Raw genomic sequence first — 24,266 nt, 5'->3', positions numbered from 1 at the left:
ATTTTTTAAGGGCCAGCCCTTTTTATCGTCTGAGTTTAACACAAAGTAAATACTCCATAAAATATTCAAAGGACCACTGTAAAGACTATATGGCATGTTATATAATATGTTATGCCCAGACAAACTTTCTCATTCTCCCAAATTACAGAAATTTTTATTACAAAAAGAAAATTGTACAATATGTGAAAATTTGATTTTTGAACTGGAACTTTCATCTGTTGTTTGTAGAATTCTTCCACAGATGGAGGACTTGACCTACTATGAGTTGGCTTCCTTCTCAGGGGAAATGATGTGTCCTTGAGGAGTACGGCATAGGGGTTATGAATATGGCTTGGGAGTCAGACCAGGGTTTCAGCTTGCTTCTGACACTACTGGTGTGTGACTTTGAGCAAGTTATCAAGGCTCAGTTTTCTCAGTTGTAAAATCAGAAATGGTGTCTACTCATAGGGTTGTTGTGTGGATTAAATGAGTTAATAGGTTTAAAGAATGTCACATAGTGCTTAGGATATATTAAGTGTTTAATAAATATTATTTGAGAAGTTAAGATATGACACCCTATCTCAGGCTGAGTTCACCACAAGCTGACCCTGAGACAAGGATTTGTATACTACGAAGTTCTCAAGGAGAAAAGGTGTGGGAGGAGGGGAAGCAGGACAGGGAAAATGGAGTCAAGTGCGGTGTTGATTACAGGCAAAGTCCCACAGAGGGGGCATCAGGCTGATCCCACAGGGATCTCGAGTGTATAACTTACACCTCGGGACTTGTCTCAACACAAGCAAAGGCACAGAGATTTCATATCCCTGCACCTATCAGTCATTGGCTAAAGACAACCTGGGAGGATGGAAGCACCCTCTAGCTCTCTGCACAAATGGGCAAAGCAGTTCCAGTAGCCTGTGAGCCATCCTCCAGAGAAGAGTTGCTGGTGTGGGCCATTGGAAGCAAAAGCACCCTGACCCAGGGAGAAGGAGCATACAGGAAGAGTAGAAGGGATAGGAGGGGATTGGGGCAGAGCACCAAGAATGTCCACTACCAAGGTGTAACCAACCAGGCAAAACACGGCCGCCCATGGCAGGATGTAGAGACAGATACAGGTTCAAATCCTACACTCTCCCTTCTCCAGACAACGTGAACTTGGACAATTTACCTAACATCTCTGGTGTCTATTTCACCATATATAGTCAGGGGATGATAGTACCGGTCTTGAAGAGTGATTATGAAAACTAAATGAGTTAAAGCGAAGTAACAATCAGAGCATCTCACGCGGGGACTCAGTAAACATTAGTTCTCCCTAATCCTTGTAGGATTCCCTGTATTCATGAAGAATGGGTTATAGAGATCACGTGAATAGATGAATCTGTACGTACTCACTCCTGGGCCAAAATTCTTCAGACAAACTTTCTGTTTAAAGCAAAAAGGACACTAGAAAAAGGGCCAAAAAGAACCCCTTGATGGTGTCATGTCCCAAGAATGTCCAAGAACATGATTTCAAATTGCTCCCTATTTGATGTACTGGGCTTTAAAATGACAAAAACAAGGAAAAACAGGCATTTTAGATTCAGAGTGAGGAATTGACTTGGAAATAGACGTAGGAGTCAGACCATCAATTTGGGCTATATCGATGGTGAAGTTGGACTAATAAATGTGACTGGACCTGAAGCCACAATTGGGATTTCTGATGCTGCTCTCCAAATCTAGAACTCAGAAACATACTCCCTCCACCATCCCCAAAACCTAGTCTGCAAAGCAGATACTTTTCCGCCTCAGTACAGAGGGAATCAGAACCTCACACAAATTGGACACTAGCAGCAGGGGAAAGAGAGACTGCTTTCCAGACCTGCCTCTAGAAGGTAGGACAGGACCCTGACCTATGTATGCTTAGTGCAAGGAATCTAGAACAGGACACACACACTGTGGACAGAGATCCAAACGAGAAGGAGAAGAAACTAAGTCTCACATGATGAATTCCAAGCTATTTTATACCCTACATTCTGTGAATACCTCCTAATAACAGAAATTCAGCGTTGCTTTCAGAAAATCATATAAGGGTGAGTAATTCAGTCTTGCAATTCATAAAGAAGCTCTTTTCATTTTTTTAAATGAAACATTTACAGATATCATTCCTTCCAGGAAATAAAAAGTCAAATTATAGACCATATGCCTGCCTCTATAAAAATAATCCAATTCACCTCTCATAAAGAAAGAAACTGGCTATTACTCTCTTAGCATGTCACTGACCATGATTTAAAAGTCCTATGACAGGACACTTCTCTGTCGCCCTGGTAATCATAAGTCTGACTCTCCCTGGAGAATTCAATGTTGTTCAGCTAAATTCCCAGAGAAGAGGAAAATCTGGGATGTGATGTTAAAAGGAAAAAAGAACATAAAATTAATATCTAATTTTCTTACCTTGGCATATTCATTCTCCTTGTGAGGAACATAAGGAACTTCTCCTTCCAATGATAAATTTAACATGGAAAAGGACAAACTTGTTCCCTTTATGTCTCTTGGAAAACAGTGTTACTCATTCAAATGTGAATCCACCATGACATATGACAGCCAACAAAATATCTGTGTGAGACAGAAAGAGAGGAGGATGAGGAATTATTAACAGAGAACAGGTAGGTTCTCCTAAGATCCTAAATGCCCACCTAAACTGTGAATACTACGTAACAGAACCTGTTACCCACTGGAATCAATTACTAAACAAATTTTACCAACTACTTTGCTTTTGGGGTTAACGATCTGAAGAAAAAACTTAACAAAAACTTTGATGTTTAATAAACGTTTTGTACATAAGGTTTTATGCAGAAACAATGCATACTAATTTGTGAAAAAACATATTTAGTAGTTTTGCAATATTGCATATATTAGCATAGAGATCTTATAAAAAGTGAAATAAAGATTAACATAATCAAATCTGAAATTACTCTATGATATTTAAGGACACTGGGAGGATTTAAGCAAAACAGGCTCAGCATTAAATTTTACAAATATCCCCAATCTAGTGTACAATTACAGAGGAAATAAAAATCAAAATTAAAATTCCAAGCATGAGGTAATAAATGTCAAATACATCAATGGAACAAAATGGATTGTCTAGACTGGAACATGATTTAGTAAAACTTGTGGGACATGGGCAAAATGGTATTCAATGCACTTGTTTTAGCATTTATTCCTAAACAACAAAATAAATAAATAAACATAATTTAGCTAGCAATCTCCTTGAGAAGCTACGAAAAGAAGTACAGTGTAAATGTAAAAATTAGTGAAAGTAATGACTAATGATAAAAGAAGAAGTAATAAGATAATGAGCACCACCAAAAATAATAACCAAAGGTACAAAACTAATTTTTAAATGTTAAAATTTCTGGGGCTAGTGAAGGTATGGGAGAGCACTTTCTGTCACGTTATGAAATCCCCAACTGGAAACTGAAATACCTATGAATGTTCAGCAATAAGTGAATTCTTAAGTTATAGCTAATCCATATTACTAATTTGTATTTAATACTTTAAAGTGAATTAGATAATTATATGAGCTCCCATACACATGATTTCCTAACCTCATGCATGCACACACCAACTTCAGGATTGTTGCCATGTTCATCTACCTAGTCTACTATTTTCTTTATGTATCTTCAATCAACTCATTGAGAAAATTAAAAAAAAAAGTGGTATCATTATAACAGTAATATTGGTGAAATCATAAGTTAGGTATGTTGGATAACAGCTGGATTTTTTCAAAGCCCCTCCTTCTGTAGTAGACAAGGAAACCCAATAATTTTGAGTGCCCTGTGTGAGCCTGTTTCCATGAGCAGGATTTGATTTGGACCCACTTAGCACAGTCCTTTCTGATTTGTGACCAGCCAGTGTCTGTCCAGACTGTCTACCTGAGGTTGAGGTGATGGAGACAGTGGTCCTTGTAAGAGGCAGACTAGTTATGGACAAGGATGGCTCTGAGACACCACGGCAGCTCCCACTTCTCTCTTTAGGAAGAGTATTACACACTCAGCAAGGGAGATAGATGGAAAACCAGCCAAGGGCATACATTTGTCACTAATTCCGAAGGTCCTTTTTCAGGCTCCACGAAGCGTCACTCCTTTCTGTGCCCCCAGGAACAAGTAGATGGGGACTGTTATAAATATTCGTCTATTTTCATGGGGCTGCATGTGCCCAGTGCTTGAAGGGAGCTTTTCCTAACTCCTCTGGCAAAGAGGAAAGATCTCTCTTCTAACCTCACAACCATGAGCTTCCTGATTTTACTGAGGGAGCAATGGCATCTCCTCAAAATAACCTAGATACTCCCCAGACACTGGAGAGGATCTGAGTCCCCAGGTTTCTCCAACATTTCAAAGGGCTTGGACAAGTTCCTGTTTAAGGGTTGTGATAGGTCCTTAAAATGATAATCTTCACTAACTCAGTCAATCCCTCAGCCAAAACCACTTTCCTGAGCACCAAGTCTATGGGATGGGAGCACTCTTGGTTTGTTTGAAGCCCCCAAGCTGGAGTTTAGGGAGAGGCAGAGGGCATAGGAAGCAAGGTCAGCGAGGCAACCAGGACAAGACTGCCTAGGATGCATTTGATAACACCCAGGCCCACCCACTCCAGGTAATCACGGTCCTGCTGGGGTTGCCAGTGTAACAGCTCCATGCTGTATCTTGAAAAATATATTAATTCCATGAATGTACAGTTATCCTGTAATTTACTTGAGGGCTGGAAGGAGGGTGTGCGAGGCAGCCTAAGAGGGCAGAATCTGGGCACGTATGATAAAGCCTCTATCTTAGAATGTGACAAGTTGTGCTATTCTATTTTCAGTTCTCTTTTTGGGTTTGGGGTACTGGCTCCTTTTGCTTTAGGACTAGACACTCTTGACTCATCATCACAACTCCTAACCCAGCCCCTGTTCTCCTTTCTTTTAAATCTTACTATTTGCCTCATAAAACATAAATATGTGGGCTCAGAGTAAGAATGTTGGGTTGATATCCTGACTCTGACATTTACTAACTACGTGATCTTGGCAAGTTACTGAAACCGTGTGCCTCAGTTTCCCCATGCATAAAATGAAGATAATATTCAATCTTACCTTAACAGTTGCAGTGAGGATTAAGTGAGAGAATCTTTGCCCTGGTAAGCACTGAATAGATGTTAAGTATGAATATTATTCACTCTGCTTCAGTACTAACACGCTACCAGACATTTTTGATATGTTTGTATAAAAACAAGCATCATATATGTATAAAAACACTCTTATTTGGGCAGGATTTTTTTTAAAATTTAGTCTAATAACTTCATCAAATCTTTTTTAATCAAAGTATTTAAAATTATTAATTTGGGTTTCAAAGCCATCTTATCTAATTTGGTGTTACTTATATTTAATAATCTTACATCCTCTTCCATTATTTAAACCCTTGGTAAATAACCTAAGTAATAGTTAAATTTCTTTGTAATACTGAAGAACAACATTAACATTACTGTTTCTGTTCATTTCATTATGAAATTTTATTAATTTTCACATTACGCTCTACAGAGAATAAAAGAATATGTCTACCTTTAGGAAATTAGCTGAAATTAGAAAGAATAGAAAAGAATTCCCAAGTAAAGATGTGTAAGGTATTTCATAAAAAGATTTGACGTCTTCTGTGCTTCAGTCACTTTTACAGTAACATACAATAAAACAATTGCGTACACTAAAGTCAAACGTTTTCCGTGTATATAACAATAACCTTTATACGCTCAACGTCCCACAGCAGCCGACAATGATAACGTTTAGGAGTGTATATATAGAGAGAGACAGAGGTGGTGAAAGAAAAGCCTCTTGAACAAACCGACATTGGGCTCAGGACAATTCAGAGCAACAATGGGGTTATTCAGAAGTGTGGTTTTTCTCTTAGTCCTCCAGCTTCTGCAGGGGTCCGATACTTCCCTCGTTCAGCTGAATAACAACGGCTACGAAGGTGTTATCATTGCTATAGACCCTGCTGTGCCAGAAGATGGAAGAATAATAGAACAGATAAAGGTAAGGAAGAAATGAGATTACTTCTGTTAAAATTGTGGAAAAGACAAGAAGTTAATAGTTAATTATTATAGAAAATTCTGAATGGTCCAGGGAGCTTAAAAGCCATGTGGTGCAGTGAAGACAATGCTAGAATGTCAGTGGGAATTGCAGGTTCTAGATGAGGTTCTACCCTCTCTCACCATAAGACCCAAGACAGGGAACAGGGCCTCCCTGATCCTCAGTGTCTTCCTCAGTATATAAGCAGTTGAACTTGTCCATTTTTAAGCAATGATTTATTGAATGTTTATAGCATGTCAGGGGGAGACAAGAGTGAACAAAAAGCCCCTGCCCTCGTGCAGTGTACACTCTTTTCAGCCGCTGTAGATAATAGAAACATGTAACTGTGTAGCAGGTCAGATGGTAGTAAGTTGCTGTGGAGTAAAATAAATCAGCCAAGGGGGATAGGGAGCGTTGGTGGGGCTGGGGTAGGGGAGAATGTGGGTTACTGTTTCATGTCGGGTACTCAGGGAAGGCCTCACTGTTGCTGTGACATCTGAGCAGAGACCTGAGATGAGTGAGGGAAGAGCCCACTGAAAACTCTGGGGAGGGAACGGCAGGCGCAGAGGCATGGAGGTGAGAGCATGCTTGATGAGACCAAGGACACAACTGCGAATGAGCAGGAGGAAGGGCGGAGTGGGCTGAAGTTGGAGAGGTGGCAGGGCCCAGAGCACTGGAAAGACTTTTGGGGCTTTTACTCTGAGTGCCATGGGAATCCATGAAAGGATTCTGAGCAGAGGAGGGGTGTGCTGTCTCCTGCATATTCGGGGATCACTCTGAAGGCAGTGTTGAGGAAACTCTGGAGAGGGTTTCCACTTCTGCTCATCCTGTATAGGATCTGTTGCAGCAGAGAGGTGCAGAAGGACACTGGGTAGGAAGCTGTCGCAGGTCAGAAGTGATGGTGACTAGCAACAGGGCTATTGTGGTAGAGATCACTAAAGAGGGTGATTCTGAGCATATTCGGAGGGTAGCATAGACGAATTTGCTCATGGTTTAGATGTGCGGGGGGTAGAGGTGGGAGGAGAGAAAGATAGAAGTCACAGACAACTTCAAGGGTTTTGGCCTGACCACTTGGAAGGATGGAATTTTCAGTAATTGAGAAGGCAAAAACTGTTATATGAAGAAAATTCGGCAGTTGAGAGATCAGCAGTTAGTTTTGAACATTTTGACTTTGAGAATGGTTATTAGACATCAGGGGAAAAATCTGGGGGGAGATGAAAATTTGGGAGTCATCCGTGTGTGGGCGAGATTGGAAGCCATGAGAATAAAGGAGTTCACTAGGAAGTGCAGATGGAGAAGAGAGTCTCCAGGACTGAACCAAGGACTCCGATTTCTACAGTTTCTTCCACCTCTCACATTCCATGTAAGAAAGAGATTGGTGTTACAGCCATGTGAATTAGGTCCCCCGTCCCTGACAGTTACTAATTCCTTCCTCCACTACTGTGTCTTAGGCTCACCGCTTTAGCCCTCCCATGGGTGTTATTATCCACCAGAAGCTGATGGGCATGACCTCAGTGGTGAGCAGGTGCTTCTGTGGCTGCCATTTAGCACTCATTCTGTGTAAACTCTGGCAGCACAGTGGTATTCACTTACTGATACCTAGGGAAAGGCAAAGCTTCCTTTACCGAGGAACACAGGCTTGAACAGCAGTTAATATAGCTGACCCTAAAAGATGGCTTTTTAAGTGTTCAGGGACAGCTGATCAGTTTCAAAATATTTTGAACCTCTTAAATCAGTATTTGGAAGGATTATTTGTAGAGGAACAGTGACTGTTAGGACAGTCCTCTGTGGGACATTACAAGCAAACATTCAACTGTTAGTGGACACGCCTAGATTACACATCTCCTAACACTCTCCCAGCCCTCTGCAAGGTGCTTGCATTTATATTGTTAGGCCATCTTGTGAAACATTCTCATCTGTATTCTACAGAAGAGGAAAATGGGGTTGGAGAAGTTAAATGATTTTTCCAAGGTCATATTTAGTAGCACAATAAAACTGAGATCCAGCATGTGGGCTTTCAAGATTGACAGACGTGGGTTTGCATTCGGCCTTGTATAAGATGACAGAAATCACACATTTTTCTAACCAGGAAGCAAATTTCTGGACATAACCCTACTCCTGAGGTACTATCTGATCATAATAAGTTTATGCTGAATTGACTATTAATTTATGACCTGCAATGTCACTTGCCAACTTTTCTTATTCCTTTTATTCATGTGTCCCTACTTATTTTTGGAAACATTGATGTCTTAATCTTCTTTGATCAAGCTAGGATATTACAAGAATTCTGAGAAGAAATTTAGAAAGAATATGACAGGAATTCTGCTTGGAAAGCCTGTGAGAAGCGTCAGTCGTCCCCCTAATATATCCTAGGAGATCACAGCCATTTGATTTAGGGTCAATGAAATCCCTCCATGATCTGAAGACATTCTAATACCTAAGTGGGTTGTGCAGAGCTACGGAGACAGCAAAGTAAATGGAATACCTCAGAGTTGTACAAAACACAAGCCACACAATTGTGTGCAGCCACACTATTCTCCAATCAGTAGCACAATTCAAACAACCACATATGCTTTTATATCATAGCCACAGAAGGGGCCATCACTTCAAGCAGAAGGTAACTGGTTGATACATAAATACCCCAAAACAAAAAAAAGGGGAGAGGCATCCCTAGGGAACAGGTAGAGAATTCTTTCATCTGCTCTAGGCCAGTGATGAAGTAACCTCCTATCTAGATTAGGAGCTCTCTGAAGGCCTTTTCCTGACTCCTAGCCAGTCCTCTGGGCCTTCAGTTCTCTGCACTCTGGCTTCTGATTGATCCCATGGCTCTGAACCCAATCAGTTTGCTGATCTCCTCAGTACATTACAGTCAGCACGCTGAACTCTCTTCAAGAACACAGGGTAGAGAGCTCTGGAACTCCTGAAATAGAACAGCTCTATGATGGGCTTATGTTAGGTCAGGAAGCACCCTGGAGGACTGGAGCCTGCCTTGAAGGAAACAACACTCTTGACTGGGATGTTGCCAGTGAGATGAAGAGGATGACACCGTCATCTAGCATCCAGGGTCCCCCAAATATTCAGTGGGTTTGATCATCTACCATAAGACCTTTTCACCCATCTATTTCCCCATCTAGATAGTAAGCTCTAGGGAGGGACTATTTCTCATTAATCATTGCATCTTTGGATTCAGGATATTGAACAGTATAAGGTGATATTATTTTCAGCTTGTTGGCAGAGCAATAAGCTCTGCCTAGGATCAAAAAGCTCTGCCTCTCCTATGAATTTTCCGTCACCCCACCTTCTAGGATCCCAACCCAGCTGCCTCTCCTGCACAGTGGGAGTATAATGAAAATCCTCTCCTATGACCAGTCCCTACAGAATGTTCTCCTTAGCTTGCATCAGCTAAGGCTGTTCTCTACTACGACTTATAAACAGTAATGACATCAACCAGTTTGTGACTGCCTATGTGAAGAGTACCATACAACTCATTTCATATTTATGCCAACCTTAAAGATAGATTGCAATACTCCATTTAAGAGATGAGGGAACTGGGCTTCAGAGCGTTACGTAAACTGGCGAAGCCCTATCAGCCAGAAAGTGCTGATGCCAGTATTGGAACCAAGCAGATGACCCTAAAGTCTATGCCTTTATCATTTTATACAATTTCTCTTAACACCAAACACGAGCATTTGCCTTTTGATGAAGGATTATGGAAGATTCAACCTTTAATGTGCAGAATGAAGCTATAATTTTGGACTGAGGTGGCCAAGTGAATTGTGAGGCAGAGACCTTGCTCATTAGTAAGTTGCTTTTTCTATCCACTCTTAAGTTGGGAAATGCCTATGACGAACACTTGTTCATTTACTTCACTGTCACTTCGCCATCCTCACATGTGTTTCCTTTAACAATAGGACATGGTGACTGCAGCGTCTACTTACCTGTTTGAAGCCACAGAAAAAAGATTCTTTTTCAAAAATGTTTCAATATTAATTCCTGAGAATTGGAAGGAAAACTCTAAATATGAGAGGCCAAAACGTGAAAGCTATGAACACGTGAGTCAAAAAGTTTCTCTTAAAAATTATAATTTTTGCTGCGCCTCAGTTTTACAGCAAACTGGTCGTTTCAGAGTTGTTCTGACTAAATGCTATCATTTCTATTTCTGATCGTTTAAAAATCTTTTTAAACATTCTCAGGCTGATGTTTTAGTTGCACCACCTACCCTCCCAGGTAAGGATGAACCATACACCAAGCAGTTCACTGCCTGTGGAGAGAAAGGAGAATACATTCATCTCACCCCCAACTTTGTACTTGGAAAAAACGAAAGTGAATATGGACCATCAGGTAGGAATTTTGGTTAAAACACATATTTTGCAGTGCTTCCAACAAGCAGTTTTGTATCCAGCTTAAGTGTCCAAGCCTTGGAGCCAGAGTCCCTCGGTTCAAATCCTGACTCCCCTAATTATCAGCTGTGTGTGACCTTGGACAAGTGACCTAGCCTCTCTGTGCCTATTTCCTGTAAAATGGTGAATAGAGGAGTTTCTCCTTTATACAATTGTTGTGAACGTTAAATTAGATAATCCACGTAACTATGCTCAGTACAGTGTCTACAGAAATTTGAACACAGGACAACGGTAATAAATGTTTTCTTTTGGCATATTTTTAGGTTTTAATTTTCCAGTTCTTCACAGCCAGATATTAATCAATCACGTGCTGTTTCCATGGAAGGCAGATGCCTGGCAAGCTGGAAAGAGCCAAGATGCCAGTTTCTGGCCAAGAGAAAACACTCACAGGCTGCTAGTTGCCGATACTCTTATTCAACTTATTTGGTTGAACCAGATGAACTTGTCATTAAGTCATCATTTTCACCTATAAAAGTGACAGTTTCATCTACTTCCATCTAAAAGTTAACATCATTGGTTCAAATGAACTAAAGCATATTATTTTTCACATAAAATGCAAATCATTGTTAAAAGAGGGCCCAATGCACATGTCACTACTCAGTGAAACTTCCTGAATCTGCATACTCCAGAATCTCCCTCTTCTGTTGCCCTTCAACGAGCACACATGAAGTCTCTTGTCTCTGTTAAACACTCAGCTGGCTCTGGTCCTCATCATTGCCTGGACATGTTCCCCACTGCAATGTTTGTTTTTTTTTTTTTTTTGAGGAAGATTAGCCCTGAGCTAACATCCGTGCCCATCTTCCTCTACTTTATATGTGGGAAGCCTGCCACAGCATGGCTTGACTAGTGTGCCATGTTCGCACCTGGGATCCAAACCAGCGAACCCCGGGCCACAGAAGCGGAACGTGGGAACTTAACCACTGGGCTACCGGGCCAGCCCCATCCCACTGCAGTCTTGAAAGCTACGTCATCTCACTCCATCCCAATCTTATGTTTTCCCCATACTTTAGCCTGACAATGTTTGCTCTCCTTGGCACTTTTAATGCCTTGTGCCCTTCTAGCTATACTTTCTTTCCTATCTGGCATGTCCAGAAAGTCAATTCAACTACAAGTATAAATAGCTCAACACTCTTATCCTTATGTTTCATTCAACTTGCCAAGTCCTGTGCACTGAGTTTCCAGGTAGTTTCCTTTGGCTCCTGTTAATATGTTTCCAAGATATAAAAGAAAATTACAAAACTAATTGGTGTCGTTACAAAAACACATCTTCCAAGCTCAGGGAAGCACTCAAAGCTACTCAACAATATTTTTACTTGCCTCTTCTCAGCTCTTTCTCTCATTCCCCACAGCAGCTGTTGCAAAACTTCTACCAGTTTTCTCAAGATCTCTAGTCACTCTTGTCAATCCCATCAAGCAACAGATTCTTTGAGAAAATAAAGGCCCTTACCTTCTTCCTCTTTACTTCCAAACTCGTGTCCACCTTCATCTCTCCCCACCTCCAGCTGTCTTAGAAGAGGAGGATGTTCTACAGTTTTTAAAGCCAAGGTCCCCTCCTGAGCTCTTGTTGTTTTCCCATATCCCTCAACCTCAACCCAAGCCCACAGCTGACTATAATGGGACCCATATGTTTTTGAAAAAACTCACGTTATGCAAAACAATGCCCTAAAAACAACAAGGCTTTTGAAAAATAAGATTAAGAAGACAGTCCCCAAATCTATGCAATTTGTAATAAAAATGATAACAACAATAGTAATAGATACCAAGGAAGCTCATTTGGACCACCCTTGGCAGCAGCTCAGTGTGGCTGGATGCTGCCATCATAGCAGATATTAAAAGTACACACACACACACAGAGGAAATGCTTTCATAAATGAGAATAGGGTTTGTGGGAACTGAGACAATGATATAGATGGGAAGGGAATTCTAAGTCAGAGGGGTTGCTTTTTTTAACAAAAATTTAGGTTATAAGGTCTACATCATGATGATTTGATGTACATATACGTAGTGAAATGATTACTAAAGTCAAGCTAATTAACATTTCATTGTCTCACATAGTTACCGTTGTGTGTGTGTGTGTGTGTGTGTGCTGAGAGCCCCTGAAATCTACCCTCTTAGCAAATGGAGGTGGGTACTGTAGGCAGGACCACCTGCCATGACCTAAGAAGGAAACACATTCTCTAAAAAGTGAGCCACTTATGCAGGCAGTTTTAAATTTTCTAAAAATTCATCAAACTCTAGAGCAGTAGCTAACACGAGGGCTTTTTCCTCCCTTACTGTAGGATATAATTTCATACTCACTAATCTGCCTCCATTTGCCTCGGAAACCTTAAACCAGTGTTCTCAAAGTTTAACGTGTAGAGGAATAACTTAGGGATCTTGTAAATATGAAGATTCTGACTCAGTAATCTAGAGTGGGCTTGAGAGTCTGCAAATCTTGTTAGCTCCCAGGGTATGCTGATGCTGCTGGTCCAAGGAACATATTTTGAGTAGCAAGGATTTTAAGAAGAAAAGACTTTTGCGTAATACTGACATTTCCCCCCTATTTTCAGGTCTCATGAGTTAATTTGAGTTAGAGAAACACATGTTGTAGCAGAATAGGCTATATTTCCAACCTCTCCTCCTCCATTTGATTTCCTCTGAAGTTTTCACTGATATTGCTAAAACAAAAATTCCACTTGTTTTTTCTTCCTGCATTTCAAGCTTGGATTTATCTTTATTCTTCCATTCACTCTAAAATTCTTAGGAAAAAAATCTTTTATTCTGATTCCCTCTCTCTATGCTTATCCTAGTCAAGGACTATATCCTACTCATCTTTATATTTCCTAGTACCTACTATAGTGCTGAATATACCTAATTAATAATAATTGTTTTCACACAAGTAATGCTTATATATACTAAGTATTGTATATTAATCAGTTCTTTTAGACACCCACAAGATTATCTATGGTCTATCACAGTGTTTTTCAATCTTTTTTTCATTGTCAACCTCCTAAGAAGCATTTACAGACACTTTTTAACTAATTGCATCTTCATGAAATTTTAATGCCACAGATGTTATACATCTCTTTATGTTGTTAGTAGGAGTGAACATTGTAGAGCCAAAAGCCATTGTAATATCTAAGACTTTTTGCCCCCAAAACCAAAACCCAAAGGCCAGTCTATTCCACCCATAGCACATACATCATAAATGTTTTGCTGATTTAATATGTTGTGGAATAAAAAGATTATATATTACATAATGTAACATAATATAATATAATGCAATGAATGTAAAATACTTTTGTATAAACAAAAATATAAATGTTGGCAGTTATTTAAAACCTAAATATGAATATTTTTGATTGAAAAAAAGTTTCTTAAAATAATTGCAGGGCAAATTTTGTCATTTGAATTATGATGACATATTTGGAATATTTTCCCACAGGGAGGTTGTTTGTCCACGAGTGGGCCCATCTCCGCTGGGGAGTGTTTGACGAGTACAATGAAGATGAGCCTTACTACAGCGCCACGTCAAAAAAAATTGAAGCAACAAGGCATGACCATTTAAATTTTCTTAAATTACCTCAGGCTGTAGCTTCTTATTTGCCTTAGTTTGATTTCTTTCAAGAGCCAGTCATTCATTTTTGTCCCAATCCAGGTAATAAACACTATATCACAAAACAGTGCTTTTCTGCTTTTTTAGAAAATGTACCTTAAAGTAGCTGGTTGTCCATTTAAAATACAGGTAACTTCAAGAGCATTTGGTAGCCTGTTTGACGCATTTGTATATCTCTCTACCACAGCTTCCAGAACTCATTCATTCTGAAGTTGTCTGTGTAAAAGCCTGTACTATATGCGAGGAGATCAAAATTATTTACACTACACAAAAATGAAAAAAACAATGCTGAAAGTAGTGGCAAACGTGGGCTGAGAAATCAACCAGCTTCAAGAAACTAAAAAGGAATTTCTTGAGTTTATACAGTTCATTTTAAAACACCAATCTAACATCACCATTAATAATAGACAATCCTCTTGGTTCTGACATCAATAAAGCAGAATGTTTGGGGGGAGTTGATCTAAAATTAGGTGCCATCAGCTTAGCCAATCTTAGATGGCTTGCTGGGGCTGAGGAATTATAAACAATGTACAAACTGAAAGATATACAATTTCAGCGAAGGCTCTTCCTCAACTCCGTCGAACCAAGTTTGAGGACACATATTTTAGAGTTTTACATTGACTACATTTGTTTGCATCGTATTCCTCCTACATGTCTAGTCTCTACTGCAGAATATTCATCATGATTGTTAATATAGATAACATCATTATGTTCACTGAGTTTGGGGCAATAGAAGCATGCACATATGTAGGAGTCTCCCTAAATGACTGAATAAAATCTAGTCATTCCTTCTGGGATTAAAACTGGAGAAACATTGAAAGGATGGGATATATTCACATCCCAGCATACTTGTAATCAGTGCCACCTATGGCCAATACCATGCAGTAAAACATACGCATAAAACACCTCCACCATTCTTTACTCTGCTCTCCTGGGCAGTACCTCAGTCTTTCCTTCAAGCCACATTTCACTTTGGATACAAATGAATATCAAAACACTTGTAGCCACGCCTCATCCCATTCTTTGGGGATATCTTCTTGAACAGAAATCTACAAAGAACCTTACGCTAAGGTGGTACCAAGAGCAACTGTTTCACAAGTGGCCTTGTCTAGATGCCTGCAGTGTATTTACCATCACAAGGCCACCAAGACAGGTGTTTGGAAAAGGGAAGCTTCCAGCCATTAGTGTGAGCAGGACAGCAGGAGCTTGAATTCCAGCAGAGAACTCAGCCATCGCCTACACTGGAGAGCCCACTTAACATTTCCCTCTGCCACTTCTTGAAAAACAGATAACTGCTCTGGTAGGAACCCTGAAACTTTGCTGTCAAAACAGGATGTGTGTGCTACATAAATGAGAATAAAAACCTTGATATAAAGGTCATTATTGAAAACCATGATATGAAAACATAAGATTTTCAAAAAACTTTAATCGTTACGTTGCCTCAAAGACTAACTGTCACATACTTTCAGGTGTTCCACGGGTATTACTGGTATAAATAGAGTTCATACGTGTCAAGGAGACAGCTGTATAACCAGAGAATGCAAAATTAATTCTAAGACAAAACTGTATGAAAAAGATTGTCAATTCTTCCCGGAGAAAGATCAAACTGAAAAAGCATCCATAATGTTTATGCAAGCAATTAATTCTGTAAGTATACCAATCATTGCTTCAGACTGTATATTTATAATCAAAGGACATGTTATCATGTTTATAAAAGATCTGTGCAGGTCACGTGAGAGATTAGATGTATTAGTATAGAGTTCTTTGACTGGTACATAGTAAGGACTCAAGCAGTGTTACTTACTACTCAAAATCCACTTTACTATTATATGACTCCTGAGTCAATATCATTCAAGAAACAACATACTTGGAGAATAGATTTGTAATATTTTTCAGATTTGTACTTGATTTCCAAAGGCATAATGTAGAAAAATTTTTTTAATTTTATCAACCCTTAGGTCGTTGAATTCTGTAAGGAAAACAACCATAACCGAGAGGCTCCAAGCCTACAAAACAAAATGTGCAATTCCAGAAGCACATGGGAGGTGATCAGCAATTCTGAGGATTTTAAAAACACAGCATCTATGGTGGAACCACCCCCTCCACCTGTCTTCTCATTGCTGAAGATCAGCCAAAGAATTGTGTGCTTAGTTCTTGATAAGTCTGGAAGCATGGGGGTAAGTTTGTGAGCCCATTTTTCCTGGATGTAGGGACAGGTAGGTGATTGAGGGCCTAAGAACACTCAACACTACCTGCACCTGGATTGTTGTGAATTGTATGGTGACATAAGTACCAACACTTCCTGTGATCATGACCTCAAGTTGGGCAGTGAATATCATAATGAAAGTAGGATAGTGATAGAGTTTAAAACACCTAACCCAAGAGTCTCTGTCTTTTCCAGAAAATGAGGGCTTTATTGAGGTGGACTTTTCGGCCCTTTATTAAAGATTTAGTTAGAAGATCAGAACTAGAGATTGAAATAGGAAAATGTTTTCTAACCTCGCCCTCATTGTCTACTGGAAATACTTGACAGATATGAGGAAAAGGTAGATTATGGGCTTATGAACTCCTTTCAAGTCAAGGGACAAGATCAACCAGGAAAATTCTTAACACAGTTTTATCTTATTTTCAACACTTATATCGATGACCTCTTTATGCTCAAAGACACCAACAAAGAGCATCTCCATCACGAAGATAGGACCAGATTCAGCCATTCGTTCTTTCTACTATCATTCACTGAATGGTAGGCATTGTGACAGGCTCTAGGAGTAGAAGCCCATATCCTTAAAGAGTTTATAGTTCAATAGAGGAAATTTTCCCTGCCTTCTCTATCACCTGGTTAACTCATACACAATCTTCAAAATTTGGTAGAGGTACCCATTTCCCCAGGAGGAGATGGGCTAGGCTTCTATGCTAGGCTAAGGGCTCTTCTGCTGGTCTCCCATAATGACCTGTGCAAACTCATATTACTATAAATTATGTTAAATTACACACTTCTCTCCCCACAAGACTGGGAGCTCCTCTAGGACTTGAAAGCATGTTCTCTAGGAATCATGTCCTCTAGGACTTGAAATAGAGTCTTATTCATCTTTGTATTAGACCAGGGTTTATCACATATAGGCACTCAATAAAAAATTGTTGAAATGAATAGACTACAAATGAGCAGATGTAATGTGATAAGGTACTCAAAAGAATGGCACATTTGAGGCAGAATAGACCATGCTGAAGATCAGGAATAGTGTCTTCAACAAATGGTGATTCTGTGGACACTGAAAAGAGCAAAGCATGAATGAAATAATCCACAATAACACAGAGTTTCAGAAAGAGCATCAGAGTGTTAGACACCAGCACATATAAGTGCCTAGGACGTGTCGCTGGGGAGAGATGACATTCCTGAATGAGAGAAGATGAGCACCCTCCCCTAGACACAGTGCAGATAGAGCCAAGTGTAAAGGTAAAGCAAGGTAGTAAAGAGAGCCCTCAAAGATGGGATGTAGGTGGAGGTTCTTACTGTGATTTGGTTCTAGGGAGTTCAGAGGGAAATTTGGGCATGTGTTGGGGGTGGTACCACAGATCAGTTGGTGTTGAGGGATTGGAAAAGACAAATGTTTGAAGACACTCACATGGTGGGCATTCATGTAGGAAAGAGATATGAGTCTTAATGAATTACCAAAAAACCAATTCCTATTAATCTGTTGGTGGGGAAGTGGTGGGAAGAGGTAGGAACAGAATAGGAAATAGGGGAGGTAGGGATTGGGCCTCTCCTATTTCAGCTCCAGCTAGATTAAGTTTCATCTATTAGGTAGTCTAGTTCCCAGTGGATGGGGAGATTTCAGCCTCCAGTTGGAGTCTGTGATACTCTGGTGAGATACTGTAGGATCTGGGGATTGGCTTCACCTCGACACAACTAACAGAGTATCCCAGGAGTAAGCAGGTAGATTCTAAGATGTAAGTCATCATTCTCCAATTAAAACTCAACCCCCACTACACCCTCCACTCTAATTTGGGTGCTTAGCAGTCAACAATCAGCTTTACTCAAAAGCTTGTTTTCCTTACTATACTATATTTTTTCCATAATACACACAACTATATTTTTCAAGTTTATCAATTAAAAAAATAATTGCTTTCTTCAATAACACTGATTACTATTGATAGAAAATTCTTAACAACTAATTCTACTCCTTCATTTTATGTGATCTGCTATTATTTTCCAGTTGAAAACACTTGGTTGTTTTTCTTGTCCTTTTTTATTCAGGGTTCTAATCGGCTAAGTCGAATGAATCAAGCAGCAAAACATTTCCTGCTTCAGATCATTGAGAATGGATCGTGGGTGGGGATGGTGCACTTTGATAGTACTGCCTATAAAAAAAGTAGTTTAATCCAAATAATAAGCAGCAACGAAAGAAACAAGCTCTTGGAGAGTTTACCTACAGCAGCTTCTGGAGGAACTTCCATCTGTGCAGGAATTAAATCGGCATTTCAGGTGAAAATCACACTAAACATATAGTTTTTTTTATTACTAAGACATTTTTATGTTAAATGCATGCTGCACTTACTTGCTCTCTAGTTTTCACATATCTAATCCTAGGAAGCACATGACTAACCCACAGAAAAATTGTCTTGATGATTTTTTAATGGATCACTAAGTCAACATATAAACTGGTGAGTGAATAAATGACTATTAAAATGCCCCTAAAGCACAAGCCCAATGGGGTCGGGACTTTGTCTTGTTACCATGCAATAGTCAGTGCCCAATAAAGGTTAGTTAAATAAGTGTGCTTGGGCAGCAAAAGTCATCAACATTTAATGCAACGAAGCAAGCTAAGTGTATGATTCCACTTTGGGCCAATCCTCGTTTCAGTGTCTGTGACATCCAGTTACAGAAAAGTGATGTTTATCTCTTAAAGCAGATGTGGCAGGGACTGTTAGTCAAAGTTGGGTAAGGAAGACTGGTCACAACATGAGTTTTGACCTCAGAGAACTGGCTCTACTACGTACTAGCTATGTGATCTTAGACAACGTTTCAGTCTCTTTGGATTCTCAGGGCCTTAGCTATAAAATAGAGGAAAACAAGAATGCTACTTCACAGGGCTATTATGAGGAGCAAATGAAATGATATATTTACATACTTAGAACAATATCTATTTATACTAAATATATAATTCACAATAACGATTATTATGAATGTTATTAATATCCAAATGGTCAATATGAGGTTGTAATTAGTATCATTTGCATCATTTTCCAGCTAAGGAAGCTTCACTGTCCCCTCAGGGTCTGTAAAATTGAATCTGAATTCCTCAGTCCCATGTTATTTGAGTCTCCTGTCCCCTCAATAAAATTCTAACATGAAGTCCTGGGTTCAAACTCCAATCATCACTTACTAGCTTTGTGACCCTAAGCATGACTCTTCACCTCTCTAGACTTCTATAACCTCATCAGCAATGAAAGCCAGCAGATAAGACTGTTCATGTTTTAATTTATTCAACATATGTTTAGAGTAGGGAGTAGTGGATAAACATATAATATAATTTAATATTCAACATATATTTATGTACCCAGCAAAGCTTTTCTGCCCTGGTGGTGAACGCTATCCCAGTGGGGAATATATCATACCTCCATCAATCAATCAATCAATTAATTTAAAACAATAATAATTAAAGATTTTTGGAGACAGTGTTGTGAAGGAACCAGAGTGAAGTCATAGAGTAACTGGGAAAAGAGGGGCACTGGCTACCTTAGGTAGAGAGGCCACTGGGGCTTTCTCTGAAGGGTGACATTTAAGCTAAGATTTGAAGGATAAGGAGTCAGTGGTTCAGGCAGAAAGGAAAGTGCAAAGTCCCTTGGGAAAGAGGTGGAAAAGAACTGGATTATTCCAAGAAATAACAGAAGCTAGTGACACTGGAGTCTGACAAATGAGGGGCTACGAAATGTGATTGGCAGGTAGACAGTAGCTACAACTTTCAAAGCTTCAAAAAATATGATAAGAAGTTTGTATTTTATTTTAAGCACCACAGAAAGCTACCGAAGGGCTTTAAGCATCAGAGACTGAGAATTAATTTACGATTTATGAAGTTGACTCTGGTTGCCCCACAGGAAATAAACTGTAGGGAGCAGAGTGGTAGTGCGGTTGTGATCTAGGGATGTGTTCAGAATTGGGCCTTGAGTTAAATTATACAGAGAATAAAACACATGTAACTTGGAGCAAGTATTCAGTAAATGGTGGCACTGTAATATTTGGCTGTTTCTCTTGAACCGTAGAATACATTTGCTGTGTCTTTGTCACTCACCTCTGTATCTCCCCGGTCTCTCACTCATTCTCAACAAATATTTTTAAATTTAATTCATTCTTTCCATGAATGCAGCAACCATATAGTTCCTGCTGAATCCCCAGTAGCCAGGTCAGTGACTAACACACTGTAGGTGCTCAGTGGGTAAACTAATACAAGAAAGGGAGAGGTGAAGGACAGAACTCTGCTTCATCTTTAAATCTTCATTTTGCACTCAAATGTGAAGGCAGAGTGTGATGGGGATGCTGGATAAATGTTATAAATGTATAAAAGCATTTTCTATTTTTCAATTCGGTGGTAATGCATGTCAGAGCATATTTCAAATATATTGTGACATATATAATAGTCATTCCTTGCCTCAAAACATTGGAAAATTGAAATGAGGCTAGTCATTTTGTTCCCTGACACCTGCTCTATTAGGAATTTCTACGTTCCAAATCCTCTTCTGCAAATCCACACACACCTCCACTCCAAGTTCATGAAAGCCACTGACAATCTGTCATTTGTTTCCTCTCAGCCTGGACTCAGTTTCTCAAAATGGTGTTCCAAGAAGCCACTACCAATTAAAGCTGTCAGAGGAAATGAAATAATGTGGCTCTCCTGGGATAAATTCTCTTCATCCTCTCTTACAGGCGCCTAGATTCAGAACTCTGAGTTTCAAACTATTTGGCTTCATAGGAAAAGGGTTCAAGCCACACATACTCAATAAATATAATTCGTGTATTCTCTGAGCACAAAAAGTATGCTTAGTTCCATGTTTATTACTATTACAGGTAAAGTAAAAGTTATATAACAAGGTCTCTAACTTGGACGTGCTTAGAACTTTCCCCATCTTTCTTTATGAGCACTCTCAGGATTCCCTAATTTGGATTGTTTTTTATGTTGAGGTGGATTCTTACTGCATCTAGCTGTATGTGTAACAAACTATACACAGAAGGCTTGTCAGAGGGTAGTGTGGTCAAAGAGCAGAAAAATATTTAATGCCACATTCTACAATTATATTTTTCATGCCTGGTTGACCTGAGTTTCCAAGACTGGGCAGTCATTGTCACTTAGCCAAGGTGGGATTTTCCACAGCCCTGCTCCCATATAGCTTCATTTGAACAGAAATTCCCTGCAGCAGGTGGACAAAATAGAGAGTCATGTGTACGTTCCCCCAGGGACTGCTGATTGCAGATTCTATGGTTTTAAAACAGAAGCTATTTCTTCCTTTCTGCACATTTTTGTTTTCTCCGTACATTTTTTCTAATCTCCCATAAGTCTTTGATCTAGGAACACTTCTAATTATGCTCTAAATTATGTAATTATTTGCAGGTAATTAGAGAAATTTACCCCCAAATAGATGGATCTGAAATAGTGCTGCTGACCGATGGGGAGGATAACTCTGCAGGCAGTTGCCTGGATGAAGTGAAACAAAGTGGGGCCATCATTCATTTCATTGCTTTGGGACCATCTGCTGATCAAGCAGTCATAGAGATGAGCACCACAACAGGTAAGAGGTGACATATAGATATTCTAGACCGTTGATAGCAATGCACAAGTGTAGAGGCTGACGATCAGCAACTTCTCTCAAGCTCTTGCTCTGCAGGCACTGTGCCTGGAGCCTGGGACCAGAGTTAAATCAGACCTGATGTCTATTCTCAAGGGGCTCACAGTCCAGCTGGCTGGAGAGACAAATAAAACTATTAATCACATAGCATAATCAGATAACTGTCCTCCACGACAAAAGGAATATACAGGAATAAAGCAAGATGTGAGCAGAGGAAGCCATTAATTCTCGCAGGGTTGTACAGAGTCAGGACGGAGGCATGAGAGATGAGGTGACTTCTGAGCTGGGCCCTGTGCAAGGTGTTGAATTTCTCTGGAAGGAAAAGGGGTCATCAGATCATGAGCAAAAAGACCATGTTGGGACGATAATGCCAGGCACATGGAGGGATAGTGGGAAACCCATGAGACCAGAGCAGAGGCTGTGGGGCGGGGGCACAGGATTAACAGAAGCTCAAACTGAAAAGGTCTAAATAACAACAGTTTCTAGATAAACATTTACTCTGGTAGCTGTCATCTTAGATACACAGATGTGAGATGAAAAAGAGCTACATGTTTTCAGTGACTTCTTAAACATAGAAAATACATAATTTTTAAATTATGAACATCAATGATTGTGTTGGGTTGGTTCTAATGTTACCAAATATATACCTGCTTTTTAATGCTTAGATGTACAAACTCTCATCATTTCAAACTGCTTTCACAGCCAGTATAAAATTTATTTTTATCACAAGTATCCCCCCCAAAAATACTGCTCTTTTGAACTTGTCTCTCTTACTTACCATTTTTCTGTCTCCTCACTGCCAGCTATTGTCAGGATAACTCAATATAGTGGCATTTAACCTTTCTGATTCTGATCTACTCTGGCTGGAAAATTGGAAAGCCAATGTGGTTAGAACTATTTCTTACATACAAGTGATTAATTCCCCTTAAGGGGTATGTGAAGTCTCTGAGCTTTAATACAATGACTTATAACATCATTTTTAATATTCTATGGTTATTTGATGAGTTTCAGCCAGCTAACGTTTCTTTAAGTGAGGTACCTCTTTATGACATTTTGAAGTTAACATTTCAGAGTTAATCTTTACACCTATATGCTTTTAGTCTATTTTAATAATCCATACTGAAACTATGATTTTGTTACCCTATTATCTTATTAATCACTAAAATGTGACAAGTACTTATTATCTAGAAAGCAACCTAGTTAATGTATTTACATTTTAGGAGGAAGCCATCTTTTTGCTACAGATGAAGCTGCGAACAACGGCCTCATTGATGCTTTCTCGGCCCTCGTGTCAGGAAATGCTGATCTCTCCCAGCAGTCTCTTCAGGTCAGAGCTCCCACGCTTCAGGTCTTTCAGTTTGCACTTAGCCATAAGCAAGGAAATAATTTGGGTGTTCTAAGTTCTACATTTTTCTCAAAGTAAATTTTTAATTAAAATCAAAACTTCAGCCTGAAATAGAAATTATTCTTTAGATATGACCAAATTAAGTAGTGAAATAGCAAACACTTTTTCTTTTTCTTTTCCCATGGGGTTTGGTTAAGGGATAACATCAAAACTTAAAGATGTTAAATTAGCCACCAAAAATAGACTTTCCAATAATTGCATCCATCGTTCTGTGAATACATTAAGACAAACTCATGCTTCCAAGATTTTCTCACCCTTCGCTGCTGTGAAATTGATTTAAAGTAGACAAATGAGCTCAAGTAGCTGGTTTAAAAATGGAAGAAATGTATCTTGGAAATAAATTGATCAGGAGAAAGACAGTGAATGATTATTGCATATCTACAAGCCTAGGGCTTTTCTTACTTCTTCAACAACTTCTTTCACTGATTTTTATTTTACTACATCTCTTCTGAACTCCTTTTCTCATTTGTGTTTTAAGAACAACACCATTTTTGGTTACTTTCATTCAAAACCTTGGAGTGCGCTTTGATTCTTTTTTGTTTGTATCCTATGTAAAATGACAGCACAGCCTGTTTCCTTCAAAATATTTTTAGAAAATTCTATTTCTGTCTGTATCCATTCCCACCAAGACTATATCACATCACTTTATGCCAACACTTCCATCTTCCATCTTCCAGCTCATCAAATCACTGCCTATGTTAAAATTTGCCATGATCACCTAAATAAAACTATTTTCCTCTACTCTTCAATAATAAGAAGCACGGAAGTTACAGAATGCAGGGTTAGGATAACACAGGCAGACTAGTTGGTCTGAAGATCTGGTTTGTAGCTTTACCCTACAAACAGATTAAAAATTGGTCTGAGGTCTAGCTTGGCAGTGTATGGAGAAGAAGCTGAAGGAGAATAAAGCCCACTTTTGAGGTTTTTAATTGGGTTGACTGGGAGAATGATCATGCTACCATCTAAAAATGACAAGGA

At 39.4% G+C, this 24,266-nt stretch overlaps 1 protein-coding gene across 1 annotated transcript; it reads left to right on the top strand.

Moving 5' to 3' along the window:
* Positions 1 to 5,854: 5,854 nt before the first annotated feature.
* Positions 5,855 to 23,210, top strand: LOC124233707 (calcium-activated chloride channel regulator 4-like; the record flags this gene model as incomplete). Its single annotated transcript, XM_046650828.1, has 9 exons — positions 5,855 to 6,013; positions 9,961 to 10,101; positions 10,243 to 10,390; positions 13,874 to 13,982; positions 15,514 to 15,691; positions 16,003 to 16,221; positions 18,300 to 18,527; positions 21,649 to 21,826; positions 23,104 to 23,210. Coding segments are annotated over exons 1-9 (1,467 nt in total), but the record flags the coding sequence as incomplete, so codon positions are not given.
* Between the last annotated feature and the right edge of the window lie 1,056 nt (positions 23,211 to 24,266).

The sequence above is a fragment of the Equus quagga genome, unplaced genomic scaffold (assembly GCF_021613505.1).
Source record: "Equus quagga isolate Etosha38 unplaced genomic scaffold, UCLA_HA_Equagga_1.0 210287_RagTag, whole genome shotgun sequence".
In the NCBI taxonomy this organism is placed as follows: domain Eukaryota; kingdom Metazoa; phylum Chordata; class Mammalia; order Perissodactyla; family Equidae; genus Equus; species Equus quagga.
The sequence above is the reverse complement of the archived record's forward strand: the minus strand, read 5'-3'. Positions and strand labels throughout refer to the sequence as shown.